The sequence below is a fragment of the Phacochoerus africanus genome, chromosome 11 (genome assembly GCF_016906955.1).
Source record: "Phacochoerus africanus isolate WHEZ1 chromosome 11, ROS_Pafr_v1, whole genome shotgun sequence".
NCBI classification, from domain to species: domain Eukaryota; kingdom Metazoa; phylum Chordata; class Mammalia; order Artiodactyla; family Suidae; genus Phacochoerus; species Phacochoerus africanus.
This window is the reverse complement of record NC_062554.1, coordinates 114,105,274-114,131,351: the sequence shown is the minus strand read 5'-3', so window position 1 is coordinate 114,131,351 and position 26,078 is coordinate 114,105,274. Positions and strand designations below refer to the sequence as shown.

The following is a 26,078-nucleotide window of genomic DNA, read 5'->3' as shown; positions in this document are numbered from 1 at the left end:
TCATCTTTATAATCATGTATATTAAACCATTTTGTCTTTAGGAGAAATGAGTAATAAGGTAACTGCAAGAGCTAGAATTCTAGCAACAGTTAGGAAGGCAAAATTGAGTCATCTTTTTTGTGCTTAAGAGGAAGTTATGAGAGGGCATCAGTGTCAACAACTGGCTTGGTTAGGTTGCTTTCTCCCTGAGAGTCTAGAGGTGATAAGCTCCGGCCACTCACTGCCTCACGGTCTTGCCGATTGGCTCCTTTCTGGGCAGGGGTGAGAGCTGTGTCTCCTGCAGAGATTGGTAGGCATCTGACAGCAGTCCGTGGAAGACAGCTGTCCTGGGGCCCAGGATGGGCAGTCTGTATTGAATGTTCTCTGGAGGACAACACAGGAAGGAAGGACAAGGGCTTCTTAGATTCTATTTTTAAAAACTACTCAAAATACTTACAGTCACAAAGGACTTCTTGAACCATATAAAACAGCTTCCAAAATTCACATGAGAATCCCTTTTAATAGAACCATCTTATCCCCCACAACATTTATGCTTTTACATATCTTGTCAAAGGGGCCAGAAAGGAGTGCTTAGAAGCAAAATTCAAATATGTGGGGACATTGCCAATTAAATTATAAATGAAGGTAAAGTATGTCTGGAGTTGTACCACGAGTCGAAGGGGAAAGAGGATTCAATCCTCAGAAGACTTTTCGGGGAAACGTGTATGGTTCTGCTCCTCAAACAAACATGATCATATGCAAGGCCGCAGTAGGGAGAGGTACTTGCATTTCAAAAGGAACCTTTCTTTTATGAACTAATTTATTTCAGGGCTCCTTAAAATCCTCACCATTCTGACCTCTTCTTCGAATACCAGTTTATATACAACAGTTGGTTAATATTCAACTTTTCCAGAAGACACATTGTGAAGGAAGGTAAGTCAGTGCATGAAATAACATCTTCCTATGGGAAGTCACTGAATGACTAAGGGAATTGGAAGCCTGAAATCTCTGGAACAAGCTCCTTAGTCCAGTTGACTGAGAGCTAAGACATGTCACAAGATCACAAACCTAGGACCCTATTCAGTCTCACTGCTTGTAATGAGGAGGAAACAGAGGTCCAGGATCAAAAGCACTGGTGGACTGAGGACCAGAACCCAGATTTCATTAATCCTAACTCTTTATACCACATCTCACCATTGGGCCAGGTGGTAGACCTATGTCAGGTGGTTAGCAGCTCTACCATTGTTTACGGAGCCTGTGTAATGGAACTCTGGACTCAAGGCCAAAGTCAAGAGAAACAAACCCATAAGCAACTCCATCACCTGCAGAGATAGGCTCTTTCTATTTACTGAGTTCTCACTAATAATTACTGATAACATATTGAGGTCAGCCCAGAAAAATAGTAGAAATCACTGTTGTGATTAATAAAATGTTAGACAGTCATTGGAAGTGATGGCCACTGGGATGAGTCAGTCATTTGGCTTCTGCAGCATGTCCACAGGCTACACAGCACACAGGGTGGCAGCAATGGGCAATGCATCCTACACAAGGACATGTCTAAGCTTTATAAACCAGTGAGGATGGGGCAGTACCAGCACTTTTTCTGGGTCGATCAAAGGTGAAAGCTACTTGTACTGAGTGGTGAGGGTGGGCAAAATGCTTCTCTAGTTTTACAGGTGGGAACACAGAAGCCCAGGGAGTTTCAACAATGTGGCCAAACCTGTCAAGCAAGACTAAGTTCTGAACCCAGGTCCCTTTGCTCCTAGGCTTTTTCTTTGACCTCAGAGAGCACACACAAGAGGAAAGATCAGCTCAGAAGGGTTGTGACTGGAATGAACCTTAGATCTCTAAGCTTCAGCTCCAAGAGCCCTCTCCCTGAAGCCCCTCCTTCAAGACTGCTGTCTTTGGATTAATGCTATCAGCAGGAACCAGGTCTATCGAGAACATTTATGTGCTAATGTACACACACTGAGTCTAGATCTTATATTGGTAATGGAAATACAATTACCCATTCCCAGGGTTAATGAATTGATGAAAGGCATCTTATCAAGGTGTCCAGGAGAATCAAAAATAAACATTCTTGCTGAGGTAGCGGCATGTAATTGTGTATGAGTATGTGCATGTGTGTGCATGTGTGGTTCACTTCTTTGTGAGGTAAACCTGAAAAAAATCCAGGTTCAAGGGAAACTCAGAATGAACCTTGAAGCTAACTGCACATGTTGTTACCCAGTGTTCTATGGGATTCAGGAGAATAAGGTGGTTGCAGGCAGATGGGGGGATCTTTCACTGGGCGCATGCTCTCTGCTCTTGGATCTTCAGTCCACTTTGGCTAAATGAGAGACATGATCTAGGCCAATATTTTTGGATATATAAGAAGGGGTTGTAACTAGCAGTCTTCCACTCCCTAGAATGCTATCTCCAAACCTCAGCTGTCACCTGAGTGTGACATGACTTTTTGGTCTTCCATTTTGATACCCCTTCAAGACATCCCTTCTATCCTCATATTTCGTTTCTTGATGACTTCTCAGTTCAGTTCTGGCTCTAGATCCCCTGCAACCTCCCAGGATAGAGCTTAGATTTTCTCATCTGTACAGAGTAAAGAAAGTGACCTTGATTTTCCTTACTGTGTGTATCAAATAAAAGAAAAACTGAACGTGGCTTTAGTTAATACAGGAAAAAATGAGAATATGGACAAAGTTACTAAAGTGGCAGCCTATACTGCACTAAACCCTGGAATTACATCCCTCCAAAGAATGACCCACTACCCCCATTGCCAGCCCAGTGCTGGCTTCTCTAAAAGATAAGACTTGGTGTTGAAGCTGGAGATAGAGTCACTATCCTTTTTTCTATTATCAGCAAGTGAAAATAAGAATAGCACTGAGCAGCTGCTGAGCGAAGGCAGGTATTTTTAGGGAGCCTCGAGGCTTGGGGAGGCCATTCCAGGGGTATGGGGAATTCACTTCCCTTCCTAACTTACAGGTAGAACTGGAGTGAAGGGAGGGCTGTGGACCAATCAAAAAGGTTAAAACAGAGTATGTGAAAGAGAAGTGATAGAGAATGGGGATTCATTCAGAAAATTTAGCCAGTTATAATGGAAAAAATAAAAATCATTATTAAAAAATAGAAATTATCTTAGGGATAAACCTTTCATTATCTGACACTGCAGGTGGTCTGTCTCCCCCTGCAAGTACTCCAAAAGAAAGCAAACCTGTTGGGATGTCACCGCAAGAAGGTCTGGGTACAGTCTGGGCTTTTGGTGGATGAAGGCTCATCATTCTGTATGGAAGAAGCAAGAGTACGCATTAGTGATTTGGCTAGGGCTTGGTGGAAAGGAATGTGTCTTTATCCATTTTAAAACACAGATGGTCTCTTGACCCCAGCACCTGTTACCAGGATGCTCAGAACACTTTGCAGCTGTGTGAGATGTTGGGCCAAAGACCACTACTTCCAGAGCTCTTTCTACGTTAGTGGTATTTTTCTGGATTTTGATAAAGCCTTCATTAAAAAAAATGTTTTATCCCACTGTCAGAACATTGTATGGTCTGAAAATAGAAGGGATTAAGGAGAAAATCCTCCAGTTCTCGGGGGAAAAAAAAACTAACAACTCTTTCAGATCAGTAGTCTATCCTTCAAATGCAAAACTGAGAATATTTTGGTTAGACTCTTCCAATTTTAGAGAAAACATCTTGACTATTTCCTATTTTTCCTGGTGGCTAAGACTGCAGAAATGACCCTCAACCAAAACGTATATAATCTCAAACCATTTCTACATTAGTTTAAATTGCCTTATTTCTAAGGACTGACAAATCTGTTAACTTGGATGGGCTATCTACACTTATTTCATGCTATTTATTTCCACAAAGATTTTCCAAGATTATTTCCACTTTGCTACCAAAAAATGTGGCCAGTCCAACCAGTTTATTTTATTCAATTGCCATTGGAGGACTCACTGGAACTAAGAAAAAGTCTCATTCCATTTCGGGCAAACAGGAATGTGGTATTTGTAAGACTAAATAGTTAAGATCTGTCTACACTATAATTCAACAAATACACATATATCCATTCATATTTATTTCCTCTCTCTCTTCCTTCCTTCCTTTAAATCAGCAAACATCATTTAATTCCAAAAATGGCTATAATTAAAGTCATGCAAAAAACCAATTATTTCAGTGAGGATACTCCACCTACCTATATAGGTGATGAGACCAAAAAACTGTGAGCACAGATTTTAGAAGCTACAAACAGAACCAGGACTTTATAGCCACACTAGTTAATCTGAAACAAAACAGAAGTACTATGCTTTCCCTCATCACAATGGGAAAAAAAATGACCAATCTAATAATAATTCTGGCTACGGTTGATTTTAGGATTGGTTCAACCCTTGGTCTTAGCTTCTTTAAAGGAATAAAAGCTTGCTTAAAATAAAACCAATTAATGATTCAGGATGTACGACTTTCTTTAAAGTACTAAACTTGAAAGATAAATAAATTGAGACAAGGAGTTCCCATCATGGCGTAGCAGAAACAAATCCCACTAGTATCCATGAGGATGCAGGTTCGATCCCTGGCCTTGCTCAGTGGGTCAGGGTTCTGGCGTTGCCATGAGCTATAGTGTAGATCATAGACATGGCTCAGATCCTGCACTGCTGTGGCTGTGGCGTAGGCCAGCAGCTGTAGCTCTGATTTGACCCCTAGCCTGGGAATCTCCATATGCCACGGGTTTGGCCCTAAAAAACAAAACAAAATAAACAAACAAAAAAAATGAGACAAAACATTTCAAAAGTCTCTTTCATACCAGAGTGAACTTTGGCTCAGAAATTCTTGAGTTTAAATAGTTCAGTTTTCCATTTAAAGTTCTGTAAAGAATGTTTATGAGAATTACTTTTATTGTGATCTGATATAGGAACACATAAAGTACAGAGTGGGTGCAGGTAAATGTTTTTACTGCTGGAGCCTGCCATGATCAAATGCCCATTTCCTCCATGACCCTGTCTACTTGGGCCAGGACTTTGTTTTTTTTTTTCCCCCTATCTTTTTAAAAATCTTTTATCTATTGTTTTAAATTAAAAAAAAAATTTATGGCTGCACCTGGCACATGGAAGTTCCTAGGCTAGGGGTCAAATCGGAGCTACAGCTGCCAGCCTGCTCCACAGCCACAGTAACATGGGATCTGAGCTGCATCCACAATCTACACCACAGTTTGCAGAAATGCCAGACCCTTAATCCACTGAGCAAGGCCAGGGATCGAACCTGAGTCCAACTATGTTGGGTTCTTAACTCGCTGAGCCACAGCAGGAACTCCCCAGGACACGGTTTTGATGCATCTGAGTCTACATCTTACTTTGTACAAATGGCTCTGAGCTCATATAGGGAAACATAACATCTACTGCTGTCCATCATAAGGTTACAAAAGACCTATTTATTTTCCCAAGTCATTACTCTCTGTACGAGGAAAAAAACTAAGATTGCCATTAAATCACATACAGCTTTTTTGATTGGTCATGTGTAAGGGTGACTATATGTTTACATTTTGACCATCTACTGCAAGGCAATTCCAGCTTTACCGATAAATATACTACTTTATTTGAGGTGACTCCATACTTTGAATACTTTTAATAAAGTGAAAACCGAATCCTTCTTTCTTGTCTGGTAGTTAAATGAAGAAAAAAAAAAACAAACCTGAAATCCACCTAACCAAACTATGACTGAATTTTATTTCTGATGTACTTTGTTTTGTTTTTTTGTTTGCTGCTTTTTAGGGCTGCATCCGCAGCATATGGAGGTTCCCAGGCTAGGGATCAAATTGGAGCTGTAGTTGCAGGATCCCAGCCTCATCTGCAACCTACACCACAGCTCAGGGCAATGCCAGATCCTTAACCCTCTGAGCAAGGGCAGGGATAGAACTTCATGGATGCTAGTCAGATTCGTTAACCACTGAGCCATGGCGGGAACTCCTTTTTCTGATATACTTGGTAAGAAAGAGCAAATGACAACCAAACAAACTGATAACAGTAATTTTAGTTTCTAAAAGTAGACTCAAGTCAAATTATATATAATCTCCTGTGCCTTATGAATTAGATATGTCATCTACATGGATAATTTGCATTTCTTTCTGCCTAAGTTATCAAAGAAATCTCCTATCCTATTCCATGTACTGTTCTTACAAAGGTAGAAAGTAAGATTATAGTTTCTACAGCTATTTTCAAGCAAAAAGGTATAAAACAACTTTTTTTTGTCTGTGTTCTTTAACCAGAAAGTGAAACCACTCCCGAAGCCCATCCCTCAAGCATTCCCTAAACATTTTACTAATTACATCTCTCATTTCATTATCCTGTGTCCCCATGCAGATATAGCCAGAATAAAGCTGTGTCCTGACTTAAACCCTTGACTTACCTATGACTCATAATATTTGCAAAGGATAGTTTCAGATCGTCTGGGATTACCATAGTTCTTGGTTGTACCTACAAAAGAAAGTCTTATGTAGACAATGTCCAAAACTGCATTCTAATTTAAAGAAGTAACACACCATCTTAGCAAACTCAAGTTGTATTTAATGAGTCATTCGTGCATCATTTTTTCCTCTCTGTTAAATTTATTACTAAGTATTTTAAATTTTTTTCTTTTTACAGCCACACCTGAGGTCTTTGTAAGTTCCAGGCTAGGGGCTGAGTTAGAGCTGCAGCTGCTGGCCTGGGCCACATCCAGAGCAACACCGGATCCCAGCCACATCTGTGACCATGGCAATGCCAGATCTTTAACCCACTGAGTGAGGCCAGGAACCACTGGGTTCTTAATCTACTAAGCCACTATTTTAATTTTTTAGTGTTATGATAAATGGAATTGTTTTCTCAATTTCATTTTTGGATTGTCCATTGCTAACATATAGAAATAAGATTATCTCTTGCACATTTATCTTGTGGCCTATAACTCTGCTGTCCTCATTCGTCAGTGCTAGTAAACTTTTTTGTGGTTCCCTTAGGATTTATATAAAATCATATCATCTGCATATATAGTTTGATGTTTACCTTTTTTCTTTTTTACTTTCTCTCTCTCTTTTTTTTTTTTTTTTTTTAAGGGCCGTATGGAGGCATATGGAGGTTCCTAGGCTAGGGGTTGAATCAGAGCTTCAGCTGCTGGCCTACACCACAGCCACAGCCATGCCAGATCCGAGCTGAGTCTGCAACCTATACCACAGCCCTGGCAATGCCGGATCCTTAACACACTAAGTGAGGCCACGGGTAGAACCCACATCCTCATGGATACTGGTTGGGTTTGTTTCTACTAAGCCACAAAGGGAACTCCTGTTTTTCTTTCTAACCTGGATGCCTTTCATTTCTTTTTCTTGCCTTAACTGTCCTGACTAGGATGCACAGTACCATGGCGAACAGAAGCAACAAGAGTGCACATCCTGGTCTTGCCCCTCATCTTAGGGGAAAACGTCCTATCTTTCCCCATAGAGTCCGATGTTGGCTATGGGTTTTTTGGTAGATATCCAATTTCAAGTTGAGGAAATGCCTTCTATTTTTAGGAGTGTTTTTATATCTTTCCAGCATCTCTGCTCAGCCCCCAGCTGAGAATGGGGCGGGGGGAGTCTCAGTGACCACAGGAGATGAACTGTCCTCCTACTATCCCCCGTCTGGAAGAGGGTGAGCTGCTCCAGCGCAGACTGAGGTAAGGGTATCCCATGCTTATTTTCTAACCTCCTGTTGTTTCCCACTAGGCTCTGTGTGCCCCCCAGTTCTGACAGCAGTAGGGATGTTGTCCTTGGGCATTTGGGGTCTAAGGCCCTTCCTTTGGGCATCTGCATCGAATGGTAAAACCACAGTGTCCTTTCACCCCAGGCAGGTTTGGGCAAGAGCAAAGGTCAGAAAAGAGGTTTTGAGACAGAGAAGAGCTGCCAGGGTCTCAGGCAAGCCAGCTGGCCAGGGCCAGCTTAGGGCTGGGGTCAGGGCATTCTAAATGTGGGACACAAGTGATTCCAGGAATAAAACCAGGAGAAACCTCAACCCCCATTTCCCAGATCACAGTCCATGCTCACACTGAACACGACGATCCTAATCATGCAGGACACGAACAGAGATTGCAACATCCAGGCACGCCTCTGTCAGCAGCATCAGTTACATTTCCAAATCCCACACAGCTTCACAAACCCAGGGAGGTGCTTGCTGGTGGGAAACATTTTTGCCATGAACTCATCAAAGGAGTCTCTGGTGTCTCCTGTTTGTCTTCACCTCCTTGCTCTTCCTCTTTCTGCACATCTAGGCCCACCTTCCTCCCCAAATCAAAGGAGAATCACAGGCTATTAGAATTGAAGAGACCCCTCCCAAACCCACACCTAACCTCAGCTCAAGTAACCTTCCACCAGAGCCCGGTGCTTGGTCTGACGGCCCCTAACCCCACTTCCTAGACTGATCCATTCCTAACTCCAACAAGAGCAGTAGCCCTCCTGAAAAATACCTCTTTCTCCAGCACCTCTGGCAGAGCTTTGTCCTTGTAGCACCCATGTCCCTTTGACAGCGTTTCTTTCGCTACACCCACCCCCACCCCATCCCCCACCCCCAGGTAACACAACCCACAGGTAGGAAATACCAGAGCTTCTCTCCCCAGCTTTTCCCCTGAGGCGATGACTAAATTTATGACAAACCCCAAGGTGAAGCTGATGTTTCATAGCTGTGATGCTAGAAGGAGATGGCGTCATGAGCACATGGGTTGGGCTAGAGATGTGTTAAGGGAGAGAAAAGCTCCATAACCTCTGGCACCTTTGCAGGGCGCAGCTACCCAGACAACACAAAGCAGAGTGGTTCATCTCATCTCTCCCCCTCTGGCCCAGCCTGCCTTGCTTCACCTTTGGTTTCTTAAAAATGGGGAGGTTTATTGTATCATGTCAGGTGCGGTGCTCTGAGCATCAGCAAGTGCTCATTTGCAGCCTTCCCTGCAAGGGGAGGCACCATCATCTCTCTCTGCTGGGCTCTGGTGGGGAAAGGGTAGTGCTGTGCCTGGGGAGATCTACACCTGCATCTGCCATCCCCTCACCTACCACTTTCATTTCTCGACACGTAGAGCACATCTGCTTCTTTCTGATCAGCATGGGATCGCTCTGGTTCCCCCCAACCTGTGGGGAGAGAGAGACAGAGAGGTGAGGAAGTGGTGGGGTATCCGAGGCAGCCAAGAAGTGGGTGAGGGATGGAGGGGTGAGAAAGCTAACAGTTATTTCTTCCATGAAGCAGAGAGGGACACTCTGGTCTTGGCGCCATCCCAGGTGGAAGCTGAACCACCCAGGTTTGGCTGCAGCTGGTAAATTCAGAGATGGTTTAGGCAGGAGGGAGAGAGCCTCAGACTCCATGGTGGCCTAGGGCCCCTGCACGTGGTGGTACAGGAATAAGACAGGTGGCAGAGGGGGATGGGGCCGTGGGTGGAAATCCAGCCAGGTCACTCTTTCCAACCAGAGCATGCAGTCTGAGGGACTGAGCTCTCTCGTAGGTAACACATTTCTCACATTTCATACAGAAGCTCCACCATATGGACTAGGGAGGACTTTTGATGGTCTGAGAAAAATTAAGAGAAGACATCTCTTCTGTCAACCTCCTTCCACTTGTCCCTCTGAAACACTATCCTCCTCTCCTGATGCCTTCACTCTGGCCTGACATCAGCTCTCAAGCCTACGTTGTCCAGCACCACTTGGCCCTTCCGAACCTCCTGAGAGCCACCGATTAAGCCCCAGGCAGAACTGCAGCTGGTGTGTGGGTCCTGATCCTCCTCCCCACTCTATGGAGGCCATCCCAGCAACGCAAAGAAAGCACCAGTGCAGGGAGAGTGGGAGAGTCTGTACGCTCAAAGCAACCTCTGCTTTCTTTCTGACTCAATTTCTGCCAAAGGGCAGAAGGGTGGGCCTCAGAGCATTTACACCTGAAACACAGGGTTCTCACTCATCACTGGTGAAAGCTTGGTTAGGGAGCAAATGACAGTTTGAGGTTACCATCTGACAGGGGATTCTCTCTCACCTCTTTCTACATTCACACTGACATCAGAACGTGAGACAGCTTCATAGGAAGCATGGGATGTGGGGTTAGGAGGGCCCCAGGGATAGCAGAGGATCACTAGGAGCTGAAGGCTTCTCTTCCATCTGATCCACTCAGTGACCTATCACGGCAGATGTGCGTGTCGTACCCTGACCCATTCCTGCTGCCCTGGGAGGTCTGCAGAACAGGATGAGGAAGAATATATCTGGGCAGCGTGGGGTGAGCCCGGGGTGTTTCTTCTAAGGTGACCTTTGCTGGACTGTCCTGAGAGAGACATGGCACTTGGGTGAGGCCCTACTGGGAGCTTGAAGAATGTAAACCATGCACCAAGTTGGGTTCTTTTGAGAAATATTTAAAATACATTTCATATTTATAGGCCATTTTCAAAGAATCAAGTCAGTAACCCCATGTTATGGGTTGGCGTGTAAAAGTCTGCGTGGGAATGACTAGACTCATTCATTCCACAACAAACCATCATTGTGAAGCTGCCACATGGAGGGTGCTGTGATGGCATCGCAAGGATGAAGAAGAAGGTTCCAGCCCTAAGGAAGACCAGGGAAGAATACAGACTCATGTATTTGTCTGGGGACACTAAGATAAGGAAGACACAGCTTCTGACATCAAGCTGCTCGCCACCCAGCAGACCGAGTACCAAGAAGTGCATGGTGTTGAAGGTGGAAATGTACTGAAGCCACTCAGGGAGGCAGAAAAAAGGAGTCGAGCTCACCTGGTGGGGGGTGGGGGGGTGAGGGAAGCGTCGGAGGAGGGTTAAAAGGACAGGCAGTACTTGGGTAGGTGCTGGGAGGCTGAGCAAGGAAGGGGGAGGGCATTCCAACCTAGGAACACTGTGAGACGACACGGAAGAATGGCTTGGCAATAAAGACTGAAATAATGCCATGTTCGGCAACATGGATGGACCCAGAGATTGTCATAGCAAGGGAAGTCAGACAAAGACAAATACCACACAACATCACTTATATCTGGGATCTAATCAAAATGATACAAAAGAACTTATCTATAAAACAGAAACAAACACACAGATTCCAAAATTAAATTTATGGTTACCAAAGGGGAAACTCTGGTGGGGGGAGGGATAAATTAGGAGGTTGGGATTAACGTGTACACGCTCCTGTATATAAAATAGATAACTAACAAGGACCTACTGTACAGCACAGGGGAATCTACTCAGTATTCTGTAACAACCTAAATGGGAAAAAAGCATGGGTATATGTATATGTATAACTGATTCACTTTGCTGTACACCTGAAATTAACACAACATTGTAAGTCAGTGATACTCCAATAAAGTAAAAAAAATTAGAATGTTACTATAACCAAAAAAAAAAAAAAAGACCTGGCAACTCCACTTCAGGTAAGTGAGGACAGCCTGGAATGGCCAGTTGTCTAGGCAGGGGTAGGGGGTGAGAAATGAGGCTAGAGAGGACCCCCTCCACCCTATCCTGATGCCTCTGCTCCTCTGGGTTGATTTAACCTTCTACCTCACCTTCCCTGATACCATGGTGGGGTGGCATCTCCTGAGGCCCAGGCTTTCCTCTCTGTCCCTCACATCTTTGAGTTCTGAGATACAGACATTTCTCTGAAACGGTGAGTCAAGGGTGGATGGACTAGATATCAGCGAAGGAGCCGGGATACTCCTGAGCCTTCAGCAAAGAGAGAGACCACATCCCAATGGAGGAATTAGGACAGGCTTCTGGAAGTGGCATCTGTGCTTGGTCTGAAAGGATGTGGACCACCTGGGAGGGTGGAGGTGAGGTGGGAGGGTCCTTGGGCAGGTGTGTTTATAGTAGAGTTGGAACCAGATGTTTGTCTTTCCTGCATTTGATTCTGTCACCTTATCCAGACTTCTGGCTTCTGCATGAGAATACTTAGACCCTATGGGATTGGAATCACAGGGTTCATTGCACACCAAGCAACAAACATAAGTGAGAGAAATGCAAGGCACATAGCAGGAGCTTGCTAGGTTATGGACAGCGAACCTCTGAGCCGAGTCCCACAACCATGCTGACTGTCATTCCCTGGAAGGATGGAGGGAAAAAATGGCACATGTATTTCCCTATCTGACCTCATTAACTCCCTTCCTTTATGCCACAGCTTAGATGTTTCTTTCTCTTTTTTTTTTTTTTTTTTTTTTTAGGGCCTCACCCATGGCACAGTGAAGTTCCCAGGCTAGGGGTCAAATTGGAGCTACAGCTGCTGGTCTACACCACAGCCACAGCAGTGTGGGATCCAAGTAGCATCTGTGACATACACCACAGCTCATGGCAAGGCTGGATCCCGGAACCAGTGAGCAAGGCCAGGGATCGAACCCACATTCTCATGGATACTTCAGATTCATTTCCGCTGAGCCACAGTGGGAGCTCCCTAGATGTTTCCTTCTCAGAAAATCTTTCTCCTGACCCCTCAACCAGGTGCCTGCCTCTCTGGTTCCATCGTTGCAATCTGTACTGTTATTCTTTTAATTCTTTTTAAACGATTGTTTGTTTCCTCCAGGATGAGAGTTCTTTAAGAGTAAAAACGTATCTCACGCCTTTGGTTGTATAAGAGGCTGACTTTCCATTGTCTCACCACCAAGAACTCTTTTGATTACGTCTTTCTTATTGACTCTCACATTTTGAAAGCTCGTGACCACTATGGAAACAACCCTGCACACTCCTAAGTCATTCTCCTGCTTATAATAATCAAACACATTTAACAACAAACACAAGTTTTAAAGGGAGCAGTGCCCTGAAATGGGACAGGAATCTAGAACCCATTTCAGAATAGGCACCGAGCAGGCATTCACCGTGTGTTGTTTGAATGAATGAGTTATGGTAAACATTTTAAACTATCAGACATAACCAGCATACATGTATGTAAATACCTAAGAAAAAAGATACACGTGTGAAGATCACTGGTATAACAACACTGTCTTCAAGGAAACACTGCTAGACATTCGTGTACAACAAATTCATCTGCATAAAGTTCTGAGAGAAAGCAGCGGCTGGGAGGCAAATTGCCCAGTTCCAGACCTGGCAAAGAGACTTGACTGTGGTCAGTCACAGAACCACTCTGGGGCTCCCTTCCCCCTGCTGCTGCTGGTGTCTGCAGCCAAAGGCCAGAGGCCAATTCTAATCCTGCCCACACTTTCCATGTAGAGGTGAAAACATCTTTGATGTGGAACTTCGATCTTGGGGTTCTGTGTCCTTTCTGGGCCTCAGCTTCCTCCCTCCACCCTGAAACCAAGGCCTTTTCCCTCTGCACCGTCCCCATCTTGCTTTCTGTGTTCTTCAGGCCTGTTCAGCACACTAGCATGAATGGAGAGTGAACTGGCCAGCAGTTCAGAGAACAGGCCCCTGGTTGTATCATCTGTAGGGTCAGGGCCATCAAGAAAAGGGGCTCTAAAATGCTCACAGGGCTCTAATTTCCTGAGCCGCTGTCCCCAGGATAGCAGATGGCAGCATGAAGGGAGAGCTGGGCCAAGCCACAACGTAGAGTGCAGCCAGGCCCCAGAAGCCAAAGCCTGTTCTTCACATTTCACAGCTGGAAACACCCTCATGTCTGAGATCAGTATCTGCTCAGGTTCCTAAAGTCTGGCTCCTGGCTCAAGTCCTTGGCCTCCTTGAATTTGGGGAGAGAAACAGAATGATGCGTCTCCCTCTTCCTTCCTCTTTCCTCTGTTTTTCTCTCTCACACACACCTGTCCACATAACAAAAACTGAAAAATGTAAGCACCAGATGGTGATTTTAAAAATAGCCACCACAAGCATGATTTGAGGGGCACTGACAAGTCTGCCTCCCATCTGGCCTGACACCTCCATTCCTTTCCTCCTCCCCCCTCCTGCCTTACCTGAGACCCCCGCTTGGGGGTCTACTTTAACTTTTCCAGTGAACACAGAGTGAGGAAACTGTGGCCCAGAAAGCTTAAGAGATTTGCCAAGAGCACAGATATTTAGTTTCCTTCATCCAGAAAGATCCTTGGATAAAGGATCAAAGAAAGACCAACTTTCCTCAGGGGGAGAGTGGACTCTTAGGATCTATGTGAAGACATAATGATTCCTATAGGATTACTACAGCCTGTAGTGGTCAGGGAGATATTTTCAATATTCAATACAAAAAAAAAAAAAAAACCTCTGTGATAATTACACATTTTCCTGCTCTCTGACAGTACCCCTCAATTAAAGAATAAAGCTGAACATAATTATTTTCAAAACCCTTACTGTTCACTAGGGAAAATAGCAAATATACATGACGTGATGGGCAGACATATACCTACTATTCAGACTTGTTAAACTTGGTTTTTACTTCATTTTGTATATAATTATTATATCTAGATGGTTATTTCAGGTCAATGGTTTTCATCAGTACTTCCCTTTAAAAGTTGAGTTTGTGGTTGGGTGTTCCCACTGTGGCACAGTGGGTTAAGAATCCAACTGCAGCAGCTCAGGTTGCTGTGGTGGTATAGGTTCAATCTCCAACCCAGTGCAGTGGGTTAAGGATCCCAAGTTGCTGCAGCTGTGGCGTACATCACAGCTGCTGCGGCTGTGGCTTAGAGTCAATCCCAAGCCTGGGAACTTCCATATGCTGCAGATGTGGCCAAAAAAAAAAAGTTGTATTTGTTGTTATACACGTTTTTTTGTTTGTTTTTGCCTCTTTTTTAGGACCACTCCTGCTGCACATGGAGGTTCCCAAGCTAGGGGTCAAATTGGAGCTACAGCTGTCAGCCTACACCAGAGCCACAGCAACCCAGGATCCAAGCCGTGTCTGCAACCTACACCACAGCTCACGGCAAACTCAGATCTTTAATCCACTGAGCAAGGTCAGGGATCGAACCTGCAACCTTGTGGTTCCTAGTCAGATTCGTTTCTGCTACATCACAACAGGAACTCAGTGTGATTATTCAACATAAACAGGAGAAGGAATGGGGAGTGTGGGTGTAGATTCCGTGGTGGTCATGAATTTTCAGAAACTGAGAGCCAATGAGAGAAATAAGCTCTCAGTGGTGAGAAACTGGAAGTCACCTCCTGTACGTGTTCCTAGCCACGTCTCTCCTGCTGCACAGTGTTTGTCCCAGGTCTGCTAAAGGCAACGTCAACAATGAGCTCCTCTTTCCCCAGACTCGTCAGACTGGAATGACAAAGCCAGATCAAGGAGAGTGGAGGGGTTGGGGGCAGGAATGGGGGGGTGATACTTTCTACCCTCTTGGGGCCTCCGTCACAGCCAACCCTGCAAGCAGGCAAAGGTTCCCTATTGCCCCCAAGGTGGCTTTGCCTGACTTGAGTTCTAAGTAAGTCACTTCCTGGCCTTGATTATGTAATTATTATGGTTCACATTCCTCTTTCTGGGCATCCTGAGTTGTCCTGAATCGATACCTTGAAAAGGCAGGTGAAAGTCATGCCTGATGAAGAAGCTGCTCCACAGGTGTTTAAATGGGGAACTGTTTAGGCATCATTTCTGTCTTCATTTTCTGTTTTTATTCTTTGTCACTCTGCCTCTCCTCTCCTGCTTCCTTTTTTTGGTCTTTGTTGTCCCCTGACCTCTCTCTGTGTTTTGCTCTCTCTGTTTTTCCCTCTCTGAGCCTCTGTTTCTTCTCTGTCTATTCACTAAGGCATGGTGCTCCAAACACTCAGACATTCCTGTGCCTCTGAGCACAGGAGAGAAAAGCCACTTGGAATGTGGATGTTCAAAGTTCTTCCCTTGGACCTGGGATGGTGAGGAGGAAGGGAGCCAGGTGCCAGGAACTTTGTACCTGTGCCCAGGGTCTAGGACCTCTTGTTGGCTGCAGGGCTACTGCAGCCTCCTGCTGGGTTCCTGATGTGGAAGAGTAAGGAAGAGATCGAGATAGTCCATTCCACTTCCATGAGATGCAACATATTTTCTTTCCAGAAAGGAACAGCACACACATGCAGGCCTCATGCTCGCAGGTGACTCTGAGGGCTCGACTCAGACCTGAGGAGGTCTGTACGGCAGGCAAGGATCTGACGTGAGGGTCCTACCTGAAAACCCAACAGAACAGGGATCCCAGGTCCCCATGAAGGTGGCAGAATATGCCTCCCCCACACCTGCCACTTTGGCCTAACCATCATTTTGAGCTAAGACACTTTGACAAACCAGCAGGTGCAAGAAGGGGGCTCTCACCCTCCTCATTTTCTTCTTAAAAGCATGAGCTAAAACCCTACATGTTAGATGTCCTCCCAGTACCAGGAGTAACATTCTTATCACCGAGGACAAGATGTTGGAGCCAAGAGAATTCTGTACAGAGAGAACTTGTTAAAACAATCCTTATCCTCCTTTGCCTTCCCACAGTTTAATTACCTTTACACAACTGCCTCTCTCTCTCTCTCTCTTTTTTTTTTTTTTGAAGTACTATAAAAACATTCAGGTTTTGCCACTTTGGGTCTTCACATCCTTATGAAGGCTCACAGGGAAACTTACAGTAAATAAATTTGTACGCTTTTCCGTTAATCGGTCAATTTAATGCTCAGGCCCAGGCACAAACTCAAAGATGGCTAATGTAAAATTTTGCCTCCTCTCTACCTGCGTGCCCTTCCAAGCAGCCCCGACACGATGAGGGTGAGGGGGTGACAGAGAGGGTGAAGGTTAGGGGGAGGGGTAAAGGTACCTGAGTTCCCTTTCCCAGCAGGAGCTACGGACTCATGACCATCTGGATCCACCCAAAGACTCGCCTCCGGATCTGCCTATTTATTGGCCAGGCCGCGGAAGTTGTTGCTCTTGGCTTCCATCTAGCGGCCACGTATGACTATTGCAGCTATGAAACGCTACGCCCTGTGGAAGGCGGACCTCCCACTGGCCTTCCTCGTCATTGATGCTTTTCTCCCCTGCCTCCCGCCCTGCCAGGCTGGTGCCTAGAGTCTTAGTGCCTCAGACTGGCACGGTACACCGAGATCCAGTGTACCGTGGGACGAGAAGGCGCTCGGGGGCAGGGGAGAGCCCGCCTCCATAAGAAGTTCAGAGACTGAGGACTAGAAAGCTTCTTGCGGCCTCTGCAGTCACCGCCGAGTCAGTGCGGTCTCCGCTCAGGCCCCTCCGTGCATGCTTTACTGACTTGCCGGTCCAGTCCAGGACGTTAGGGGGATTCGTGCTTGACGCTCAGGCACAGCCCTGACTTTGCCACTCATGTGCGTGTAAACCAGAACATCCTCTCCGCGTCCTGGTGGGGTCCACGCCCGTCCTTGGTTCCCTCCCACCTTAGCCCGAGCTCTGGGCAGCCGGATTCTTTGATGTTCTTCAAGCACTCCCCGCACGCTTAATCCCCACGTCGTTGCTCCCCCCCCCGCCCCCCGGCTCTTCCTCCGCTTGTGGAAATATCTTCCAGATCCAGTGCAGACGCCACCCCCTTCTTGATCATTCCCTCACTCCATCTCCGCTCACCCCTCCCCCAGCCTGCAGATGACCTTTCCTCCCACCTCCTCCCGCAAGTACTTTGCCCCTCTCCCTCTGACACTTGTTCCGCGGTTGGGTACCTGGCCCGTCCGCCCACTCGTTCGCGTAGGTGGCATCTGACGTACTCACCTCTGCATCTGTCTTCAACCAAATAACAAGAGCTTCGTAAGCACTTAGCCACTGAAACGAGGGCTCGCCCTAACCGTGGCTCACGCCTGGCTCTGGCTGTGACGGGGGGGGCCCTATGCCCTTCAACTGCTGCTTTCGGTAGTCCTGTGTGTCTGACCTGTGATTGTTGCGGTGAAGAAACTGCTCACCAAGTGCCCTCTGTCTTTCTCTGCCTGGGGTAGGTGCTCACTGAAAAAGAGCCCCTAATGTGGGGAACCCCTGTGGAGCACAGTCAGTGTCCCGCAGTGGAGGAGAATTCCTCTGAGGAGAAAGGGAGGGGAGGAGGTCCTCATGTGAACTTCCATGGGTTTAGAGGGTTGTAGGTGGGAAGCAGAGGGATTCATGGCAGTGGTGGAAGAGGGTTAAAGACTCCAGAAAGGAGGTTAAAGACTCCAGAAAGGAAGATTGGTTCTGGACACAGGCTGAGAAGCAGCTTCTGAAGTTCTCAGGGAAGATCTCTCAATATGAATTTGGCAGGGAGGGGTGTGTGTGTGTGTGGGGGGGGGTGTTCCCTTTTTGATGATTCTAACCTGATGCCTTTATTCTTAGTTCTAGTGGAGGGGGGGGGGAGCCCTAAGATGCTCAGGACCACGTGAGGGGGTGTTCATTCATCTCATAGAACAAACCTCTTGAACAATGATGACGTTCCAGACTCAGGCTGTGCTAGGGAGATAGGAAATGCCTTTGCATTCACTTTCTCTGTCATCCTAGAACCAGCTATGGGTTTCTTTTCAATTAAAAAAAAAAAATTGAGTACCTTTGATACGATATCTGGCACTTGGAACAAAATTGGCAAATTCATATCCTTCTTGGATGAACCCAGAAAAGTAGCAGAGGATTGAGGGTATCTGAATAATCAAAACAAGAGTGAGTTAGAACCGTAGTCCAGGTTTGGAGAGCCAGGTCCCTGGCTGTTTCAGAGAAAACTCCAGGAACACCCAAGGACTTGCTCCCCACCCTGATCCTGAAGGACTCCGAGCCATTTTGGAGCTGCCACTCTCTTTAGTCACTCTGGCTTCTCTGTCCTTTTGGTTTTGAACTAACCAGCGCCAGTCGTGGATGGTTGGAGACTGTGCAAATAAGGCCAGAAAAAAAATGTGTTCATGAAAGCAGCTGTAGAAGGAGAAATGCACCCCAGAGTTCCTTCTTGGGAAAGCTCGTGCAGAAGTTACTAGTGTTTAACCAGAGCAGTCCTTTCTGCCTGGCCTGCTTTCTCAGAGTTTCTGTCCCCGCACCCAGAAACAATCCACCATTTGCTCCCATGGAACATCTTCTCCCTCCAGTTTTCTTCCAGAACATTCTTTCTTTCCAGGCAGAAGGTGAGGCAGAGATGCTGCAGAGATTTTACCCGTTCTCCTCACAGCACGACCCACCTTGCTGGCTGCTATGGTTCATTTTATTACAGTCTAAGGAGCCAAGGTGTACAGGGCCTGGGCCTTGTAAACAGCCCTCGTGTGCAGCCCTGTACATGCCCTGGCCTCCAAGAAATGGAAACTCACTCAGAATGCCGGTGGTTCTGCCAAGAACACCTCTCCTCTCTCATGAGGAAAGATTTCATTGTCCATTATTCATTTATAACAAAGGCATGTGCAAGGAGTTTGATGTGCACAAGGCATTTGTTTTATTTCTCCCACCATTTCCCTGGGCCCCAGGAGAGCAGGGAGTTGGGTCTGATCCAACTCCTTCACTGCCTTTGTCTATGATATGTGAACAGCTGGCCTTGGACTTGACACCTAAGAGCTGGCCAGGAGAGACCAGAGGCCACTTTAGAACAGCAGTTCAGCACATAATCATCTCATACAAATAGGACCTCAGTGTGACCTGAGGGCTTTCAAGACTGATGATGGTTGTGGCTTCAGCACCATCAGGCCAAACTGAGAGTCCCCCTGGAAGGAAACAGTCTGAAGGCAGTGACCTTCAGAACTGGGTCTCCCCTCCTCTAAGCCCCCAGGCGTGTTCCCAGAGCTCACAATTAGGGGTGCTCTGAGCACATTTCACTAAATGTTCCTCTTTTTCAGACTGTTCTGTGTTGGAACTGCTTGTCCAAAGCTAGGTAATACTTCAGACACATTCAGAACTTTCTAACCAAGTTCTCGGAAAGGGGTTTTGCCAAAAATAAACAGCTTGGGACTCAGAGCTTTGGTCAGATGAGTTTACAGTTCTCAAGAATTGTAGGTACTTAAAGCATCCTTTCAAAGGATTTCCATTCCTATCTTGTCCTTCTGAAAGCTCAGGGCACCTCACAGGTGCTGTCCAGGAGTCTTAGAATTCTTGTGAGGTAGGTGAGTGCCATTTCTCTTAACAAGAGTTTAGATGACTCCCCAAGTCCTCCCAGTACAGACATGAGTAAAGCCTCAGGTTGTGTGAGGTCATTTCTCCTTGCAACCACCTCAAGTCTGGCTAGCTGGAGGGAACACTCCTGTGTCCCTTCCCAGATGGCTGTCCCCTCTGACACTCCAGGGCCCCCCACTTTATGCCCCCTTCCACACCTCCTACCAAAGGCTTGTTCAATCGAGGAATGAAGTAGCTGGGGGGTGAGAGAGCTATGCACAAAGATGCTTCGCTTCTGGCTGCAGGGGCAGGTCTGAGGGGTATGGGGGTGGGATAGGAAAGTGGGATATTACCCTCTTTAGACCCTAGCCATTGCACATAAAAGTCCAGATTTCCGCCACTGCTGGAAAAACCAGCAGATCTGGCCACTGGGTTCACATACTTTCTGGCAACGTTGAGTAGGTAGAGGCAGACTGTCCCTCTCTCAGAGGGAGGTGATCCCCTTTAGGCCAGATCTACTCATTTATGTCATCCATCTGTCATTGTCGTGCAAATTTGTACCTGCCCCTAATTAACAGGTGCTAAATTGTCATTAGCACCTGTCAGATGTCATCCATCTGTCATTGTCATGCAAATTTGTACCTGCCCCTAATTAACAGGTGCTAAATTGTCATTACTCATGTTGATCCTTGAGGTACTAACTCTTAATAAGAACTAAGTCATCTGTGTTTTTTTTTTTTTAATAAACAAGCCTTCAGGTTTACTCAATCTAGGATTGCCTGCTTTATACTAAGACAGTAGCTAGAGTTCAAATATATTCAAAGCTATGAAAAACAAAACAAAACAAAACCGAACAACAAGTACTTCATAGGTGCTCTGAAAATACACAGAACTGTCTAGCTGCTTACTGAGAATGTGGTTTTTAAAAAGTGCAGCAGACAAAGCAAAGGTACCTGTTATTGGAAGGGGGATGAGGAGAGAGTATTCCTCATGGAGAGTCATTTATTCATGGCAGGAGGGTATGTGACAACTACCAACAGGGGAACTCTTTTCAGAGAGTATAGTCTTTCTAGCAAATGACCTTACATGCCAGGGAGCCAACTTTTCATCTACGATGTGCCTGTGGACCTGTCTCCTGGCCTGCCCTTTCCTTAATCTTCCCTGATTTCTCCCACTCACCCCTACATGAACCTCTTACCTACCCTCCCTTTCATTTCCCCCTTCCATCCCGGTGTCTGTCACCAAATTCAAGCATCGAAACTGGGGGAGGAGGAGTTCCCACTGTGGCTTAAGAATCTGAACTGTAGTTGCTCGGGTCCAGATGGAAGTGAGGGTTCAAACCTTGGCCCCACACAGTGGGTTAAGGATCTGGCTTTGCCGCAGCTGCAGCATAGTTCGCAGTTGTGGCTGGGATTCAGTACTTGACCCAGGGACTTCCATATGACATGGGAGCAGCCATAAGAAAAAAAAAAAAAGAAAAAAGAGGGAGGCATGGGGAAACCTAGTTATTTCAAGTGGCAAATCCCTATACCTGAATTCCCCCAATTCCCAAAAATAGAAACGTGTTTCATAGCAGCTTATTTGAAAGGGCAGGACTGGTGAGATCAGAGGAGATTATCTTAAAGTTTAGCTCTCTAAAGACAGGAATTTATGGTTCTAGACTTTTAATGGTTAAAATTTGTAAATTTCAAACTAATGCAAGGAGAAAAGGTAAAATGATGAAGAGGATGGAAGTTTTTTGAAAGTCAGTGCCTATGGGTAGAATTCTTTCGTATATATTTTTCTTCCTTTTTCCCCCTTTCTCTTTTCTTTTTAATGGCTGTACCTGCAGCACATGGAGGCTTCTGGGCTAGGGGTCAAATCAGAGCTGCAACCGAAGTCCCACACCAGTCATGGTAAAAACAGATCCAGTCACATCTGTGACCTACGCTGCAGCTTGCAGCAATGCCAGACCCTTAACCCACTGAGCAAGGCCCAGATTTGAGCCCACATCCTCACAGACACTATATCAGACTCTCAAGCCAATGAGCCATAAAGGGAATGCCCAAAAATTCTCTTGTATTATTTAATTGTGGTGGTACAGAGGAAGGTTAATTGGCCTCCTTCAGCCAGGCCAATTCTCAGGGCTCACTTTTGTCTCAGAAACCTTGGCCATTTCTGATTTTTCAGCACTTTACTTCTTTCCCTCAACCGACCAGCTGTGCCCCTTGGATAATTGCCCCTAACTCTTAAGAAATCATCTTCTACGAGGTCTTTCTTGAGACCTTTGCTCTTAGTGGCTGAGCTATTACCTTTTGGGGAGGCTGAGTATTAATGGCTTGTTTGTGAGGCTGGCCTTGCTAAACCAGGGAGTCTTGTCAAATCTTGGAACAGAAACCTGGAGAGAAATGGAAAGAGATCATTTTGCAGGATTTATTCCTCCCGACCATTGCCATTGTTAGGATGACCAGAGTCAGTGCAGTCAACACTTTATAAAACATTTTTAAGTTTTGTATTTGACCCTGTTGACTCTCCCAAGAGTAAATAGTGTTATCTCCATTTTACAGATGAAGAAATCAAATCTTAGTGTGATTTGCTAAGTCACACAGCTAGTGAGTGAATTTAGGTTTTATGACTTTTGTGTCTACTATATCCCTTTGCTTCTTCATTATTCCTAGCTGTTTATGTATCCTCTAAAATGTCCATGACTTCAACTGAATTTTATCAGCCTCCTATTCTAAGTGTCTGGCTGCTTTCAGTCACAGGGCCCTTCTCCCTCATCCCTTCTAGGAGACAAAGAAGAAAGAACTGTACTTTGAAGCTACAGACAATTGGATGTCAGTCTTGGTTAATGAAGCTGTAAAACAAGTGGATGTTGATCTTGACTAATCCACTTTCCAGCAGCATGGCCTTGGACAAGTCACAACCTCTCTGAGCATCAGTTTTGTCTTCCGCGAAAGGACGACATTATTATCACTTCACAGATCAATGCATGAGTCAGAAAGTTCCACGAGGGCAGGAATTTTTTTTTTTTCTATTGCTTAGCTGCTGTATCACTAGCACCTACAGCAGTGCTTGATACTTGCAGATATTTAGTGAATGTGTCTAGTGTATTCACGGATGCTTGGAAAGTCCCTAGCCGAAGGTCTGGTTTCATAATAGAGCTCGATCAAAGTAGCCATTATTATCTCTCTTCTCCCAGTCCAGCCTCTGTCCTTTGCCTTTCTGGTGCCAAATCCCAATCTCCATGTCCAGGATTTGCTTTCCAGGCATCACCCATTCTTCTAGGTAGAGGAGCCGGGAGTTCCCTTGCGCGGCCAGGAGGGGGCAGCAGTGACCTCAAGGCCGCGCGGGCAGAGGAAGGACGCTCTGGCCGCAGAGGTTGTGGCGGCCCCGGAAGTGCTCGGCCGCCGGCGCGACCCCGGCGCCCCGGATGGGGAAGGAGGCGGGCGGCCGCCCTCGCCCGGCCGCGCACCCCTAGGAACTCGCGGGCAGGTGGGTTCCGAGTGGGAGCCAGTATTTCCGGGCCTCCTCCGCCATCCCCCGCAGGGCCAAGGCTGGGTGAGGGGTGGCGGCGGGCGGGGTACACCCCCGGGGACACCCTACCCTGTCCCACCCCCTCCCCAGCCCTGTCCCCGACCCAGCGGGCGGGCGTTGCCCTTTTCAGCGCCTGGGACCCTCCAGCCCCCTGCGGCGGCCGTGAGATGCCGGGGCTGGGGTCCCTGCTGCGGTGAGGGGGGCCTCCCAGGGCGTCTGGTTTGTGAAGCAAAACCTATCGTGGTCTCCATGGAAGACGTAAGGTCGGGCCATAAGAATTTTCTTCGCAGACCTGCTGGATGATCTTGGTATTTCTGACTCTTAGTTTTGCAGTAGTGGAAAGGAGATCATTATCTCCGATCCTTCCTAGAGTTTCGCGTTAAATAAGTAGAATGATAACTCTTTTTAAGGCTGCTAAACTCGGTCAAGGGATTAAGAATCTCCAGTCCTTGGCTTTAGTTAAATAAACCTTAGAGCTTGTACCTTACTATTATGAGGTTTCTGTTTTTAGACCGGTAACTTTTTAAAGTATCAGATGCCTCTGAGAACCCAGTAAAAGCTTTGGATCCTAGCCTTAGAAATCTGCATAAATTACAACTACAAATATGCATTGACTGGGAGGGTTGTTGAAGGGTCTGAAGCCCATCCATAGACCTCAGGGATATGTGAACCCCTGAGTTAAGAACTAGTTTAGAGGGAGACATGTGAAGCCTTTGGGGAAGAAGTTTCCTTTGAATCTGGCTCCACTAATTACCACTGTTAACTTGGGCTAAAGTTACCTAAGCACTTTGAATCGCAGCTTTATTAGTTGGGTTAATCTCCAGGATTGTGGAGATTAAATGAAAGAAGCTACGTAAGGCTCTTAGTACATAGTATGCACTCTTGACAAATGATAGCTGCTAAGGGATTATAATGTAAAATCTGAAATGAAATTTTAATGTCCTCAGTTACATGATGGCCACCATATATATTTTGTTCAGACTTCTAATAAGTTTATGATAACCCAATAAGTTGGTTTGATTTTAACTCAGTCCTACCCTTGACCTTTCACAACATTCATAGATTCACAGTCTCTCTTTTTCTAGGAACTTGTCTATATTGTCCTGCCTCAGAGAACAAACTCATCCACTAAAGGTCTAGCCTGGGTTCTGCCTTTGAAAGCAAGGGAAGGTTGGTACCATATCAACCACATTCAACATGAAATTTCCAGAGAGGTCTTATTTCAAAACTTTATAAAGAACAAGAACCACATGGACTTCTACAACAGAGATTGAACTGGCCTGAGTTTGAGCGAAAGGATAATGTGTTCACAGCCTGTAACTAACACCAAAGAGGCCAAGTGGCAGAAGGTCTTGTATGAGCGACAGCCCTTTCCTGATAACTATGTGGACCGAAGGTTCCTGGAAGAGCTCCGGAAAAACATCTATGCCCGGAAATACCAGTATTGGGCTGTAGTATTTGAGTCCAGTGTGGTGATACAGCAGCTGTGCAGTGTCTGTGTTTTTGTGGTTATCTGGTGGTATATGGATGAGGGTCTTCTGGCACCCCACTGGCTTTTCGGGACTGGCCTGGCCTCTTCATTGATTGGCTATGTTTTGTTTGATCTCATTGATGGAGGTGAAGGACGGAAGAAGAGTGGGCGGACCCGGTGGGCTGACTTGAAGAGTGCCCTAGTTTTCATTACTTTCACATATGGCTTTTCACCGGTGCTGAAGACCCTGACAGAGTCTGTCAGCACTGACACCATCTATGCCATGTCAGTCTTCATGCTATTGGGCCACCTCATCTTCTTTGACTATGGTGCCAATGCTGCCATTGTATCCAGCACACTGTCCTTGAACATGGCCATCTTTGCTTCTGTCTGCCTTGCCTCACGCCTGCCCCGGTCCCTACATGCCTTCATCATGGTGACATTTGCCATCCAGATTTTTGCCCTGTGGCCCATGTTACAGAAAAAACTGAAGGCATGTACTCCCTGCAGTTACGTGGGAGTCACACTGCTTTTTGCATTTTCAGCCTTGGGAGGCCTCCTATCCATTAGTGTTGTGGGAGCCATACTCTTTGCCCTTCTGCTGGTTTCCATCTCATGTCTCTGTCCTTTCTACCTCATTCGCCTGCAGCTGTTTAAAGAGAACATTCATGGGCCTTGGGATGAGGCTGAAATCAAAGAAGACTTGTCCAGGTTCCTCAGCTGAGTTTGGTGACTTCCATTCTGTTACTAAGACAAACTGATAGACTAGCCCTCCAACTAGTATAAGATTTGAAGGCAGAATTCCATTCTGGAAGCAGCATGCTGATGTGGGTAGGAGATCAGAGATCAAAAGAAAAAGTTAACCAAAGGCTTGGGTGGTGAAGGTGCTTATCCTTTCTATTATTTTGTGGAGGGAAAAGCTTTGTGGGGCCCTCTTGAATTATTGCCTCTCATTCAATGTAACAAATGAAGTGATGTGGTTTCTATTTATTAAAAAAATTAACAACACATCCATCAAGTTGTCTCAACAATTTTTTCTGTAAGCAGAAGGCAGACAGAAGGGACACAAAGAATATGTGTGTGGATTTCCTGTCGTGGCTCAGTGGAAACGAATCTAACTAATATCCATGAGGACGCAGATTCAACCCCTGGCCTTGCTCAGTGGGTTAAGGATCTGGCGTTGCCATGAGCTGTGGTGTAGGTCACAGATGAGGCTCAGATCTGGCATTGCTGTGGCTGTGGTGTAGGCCAGCGG

General features: G+C 46.0%; 2 protein-coding genes across 4 annotated transcripts; one reads left to right on the top strand and one right to left on the bottom strand.

Annotated features, from left to right (window-relative positions):
- On the bottom strand, positions 1–22,484 carry C11H1orf105 (chromosome 11 C1orf105 homolog). The gene is made up of 7 exons (XM_047754401.1): positions 22,464–22,484; positions 22,128–22,213; positions 18,323–18,413; positions 9,016–9,090; positions 6,372–6,439; positions 3,188–3,255; positions 1–363 (listed from the first exon to the last, which is right to left on the bottom strand). The coding sequence occupies exons 1-7, from the start codon at positions 22,482–22,484 to the stop codon at positions 218–220; spliced, it is 555 nt and encodes a 184-aa protein (XP_047610357.1). The 3' UTR covers positions 1–217.
- A 605-nt stretch (positions 22,485–23,089) lies between these two features.
- PIGC (phosphatidylinositol glycan anchor biosynthesis class C) lies at positions 23,090–25,833 on the top strand. 3 transcript variants are annotated; one of them, XM_047753547.1, is made up of 2 exons: positions 23,090–23,310; positions 24,438–25,833. In XM_047753547.1, exon 2 carries the CDS (start codon positions 24,654–24,656, stop codon positions 25,545–25,547), a length of 894 nt encoding a protein of 297 aa, XP_047609503.1. In that variant the 5' UTR covers positions 23,090–23,310; positions 24,438–24,653; the 3' UTR covers positions 25,548–25,833. The 3 variants fall into 3 exon arrangements, with proteins under 3 accessions (XP_047609503.1, XP_047609504.1, XP_047609505.1); XM_047753548.1 differs by lacking the exon at positions 23,090–23,310 and adding an exon at positions 23,317–23,660; XM_047753549.1 differs by lacking the exon at positions 23,090–23,310 and adding an exon at positions 23,317–23,660 and having other exon boundaries at positions 24,423–25,833.
- The last annotated feature ends 245 nt before the right edge of the window (positions 25,834–26,078 follow it).

Bases quoted from the DNA above. Each gene is read 5' to 3' on its own strand.
- C11H1orf105 (XM_047754401.1), bottom strand. From the start codon at position 22,484: ATGAAGAAGCAAAGGGATATA. The intron at 6,440-9,015 runs GTAGGTGAGGGG...TTTCTTTTGTAG, and splicing joins CGTGTCGAGAAATGAAAGTG to GTACAACCAAGAACTATGGT. The intron at 364-3,187 runs GTTTGCTTTCTT...GTTGTCCTCCAG, and splicing joins TTGCGGTGACATCCCAACAG to AGAACATTCAATACAGACTG.
- PIGC (XM_047753547.1), top strand. From the start codon at position 24,654: ATGTGTTCACAGCCTGTAACTAACACCAAAGAGGCCAAGTGGCAGAAG.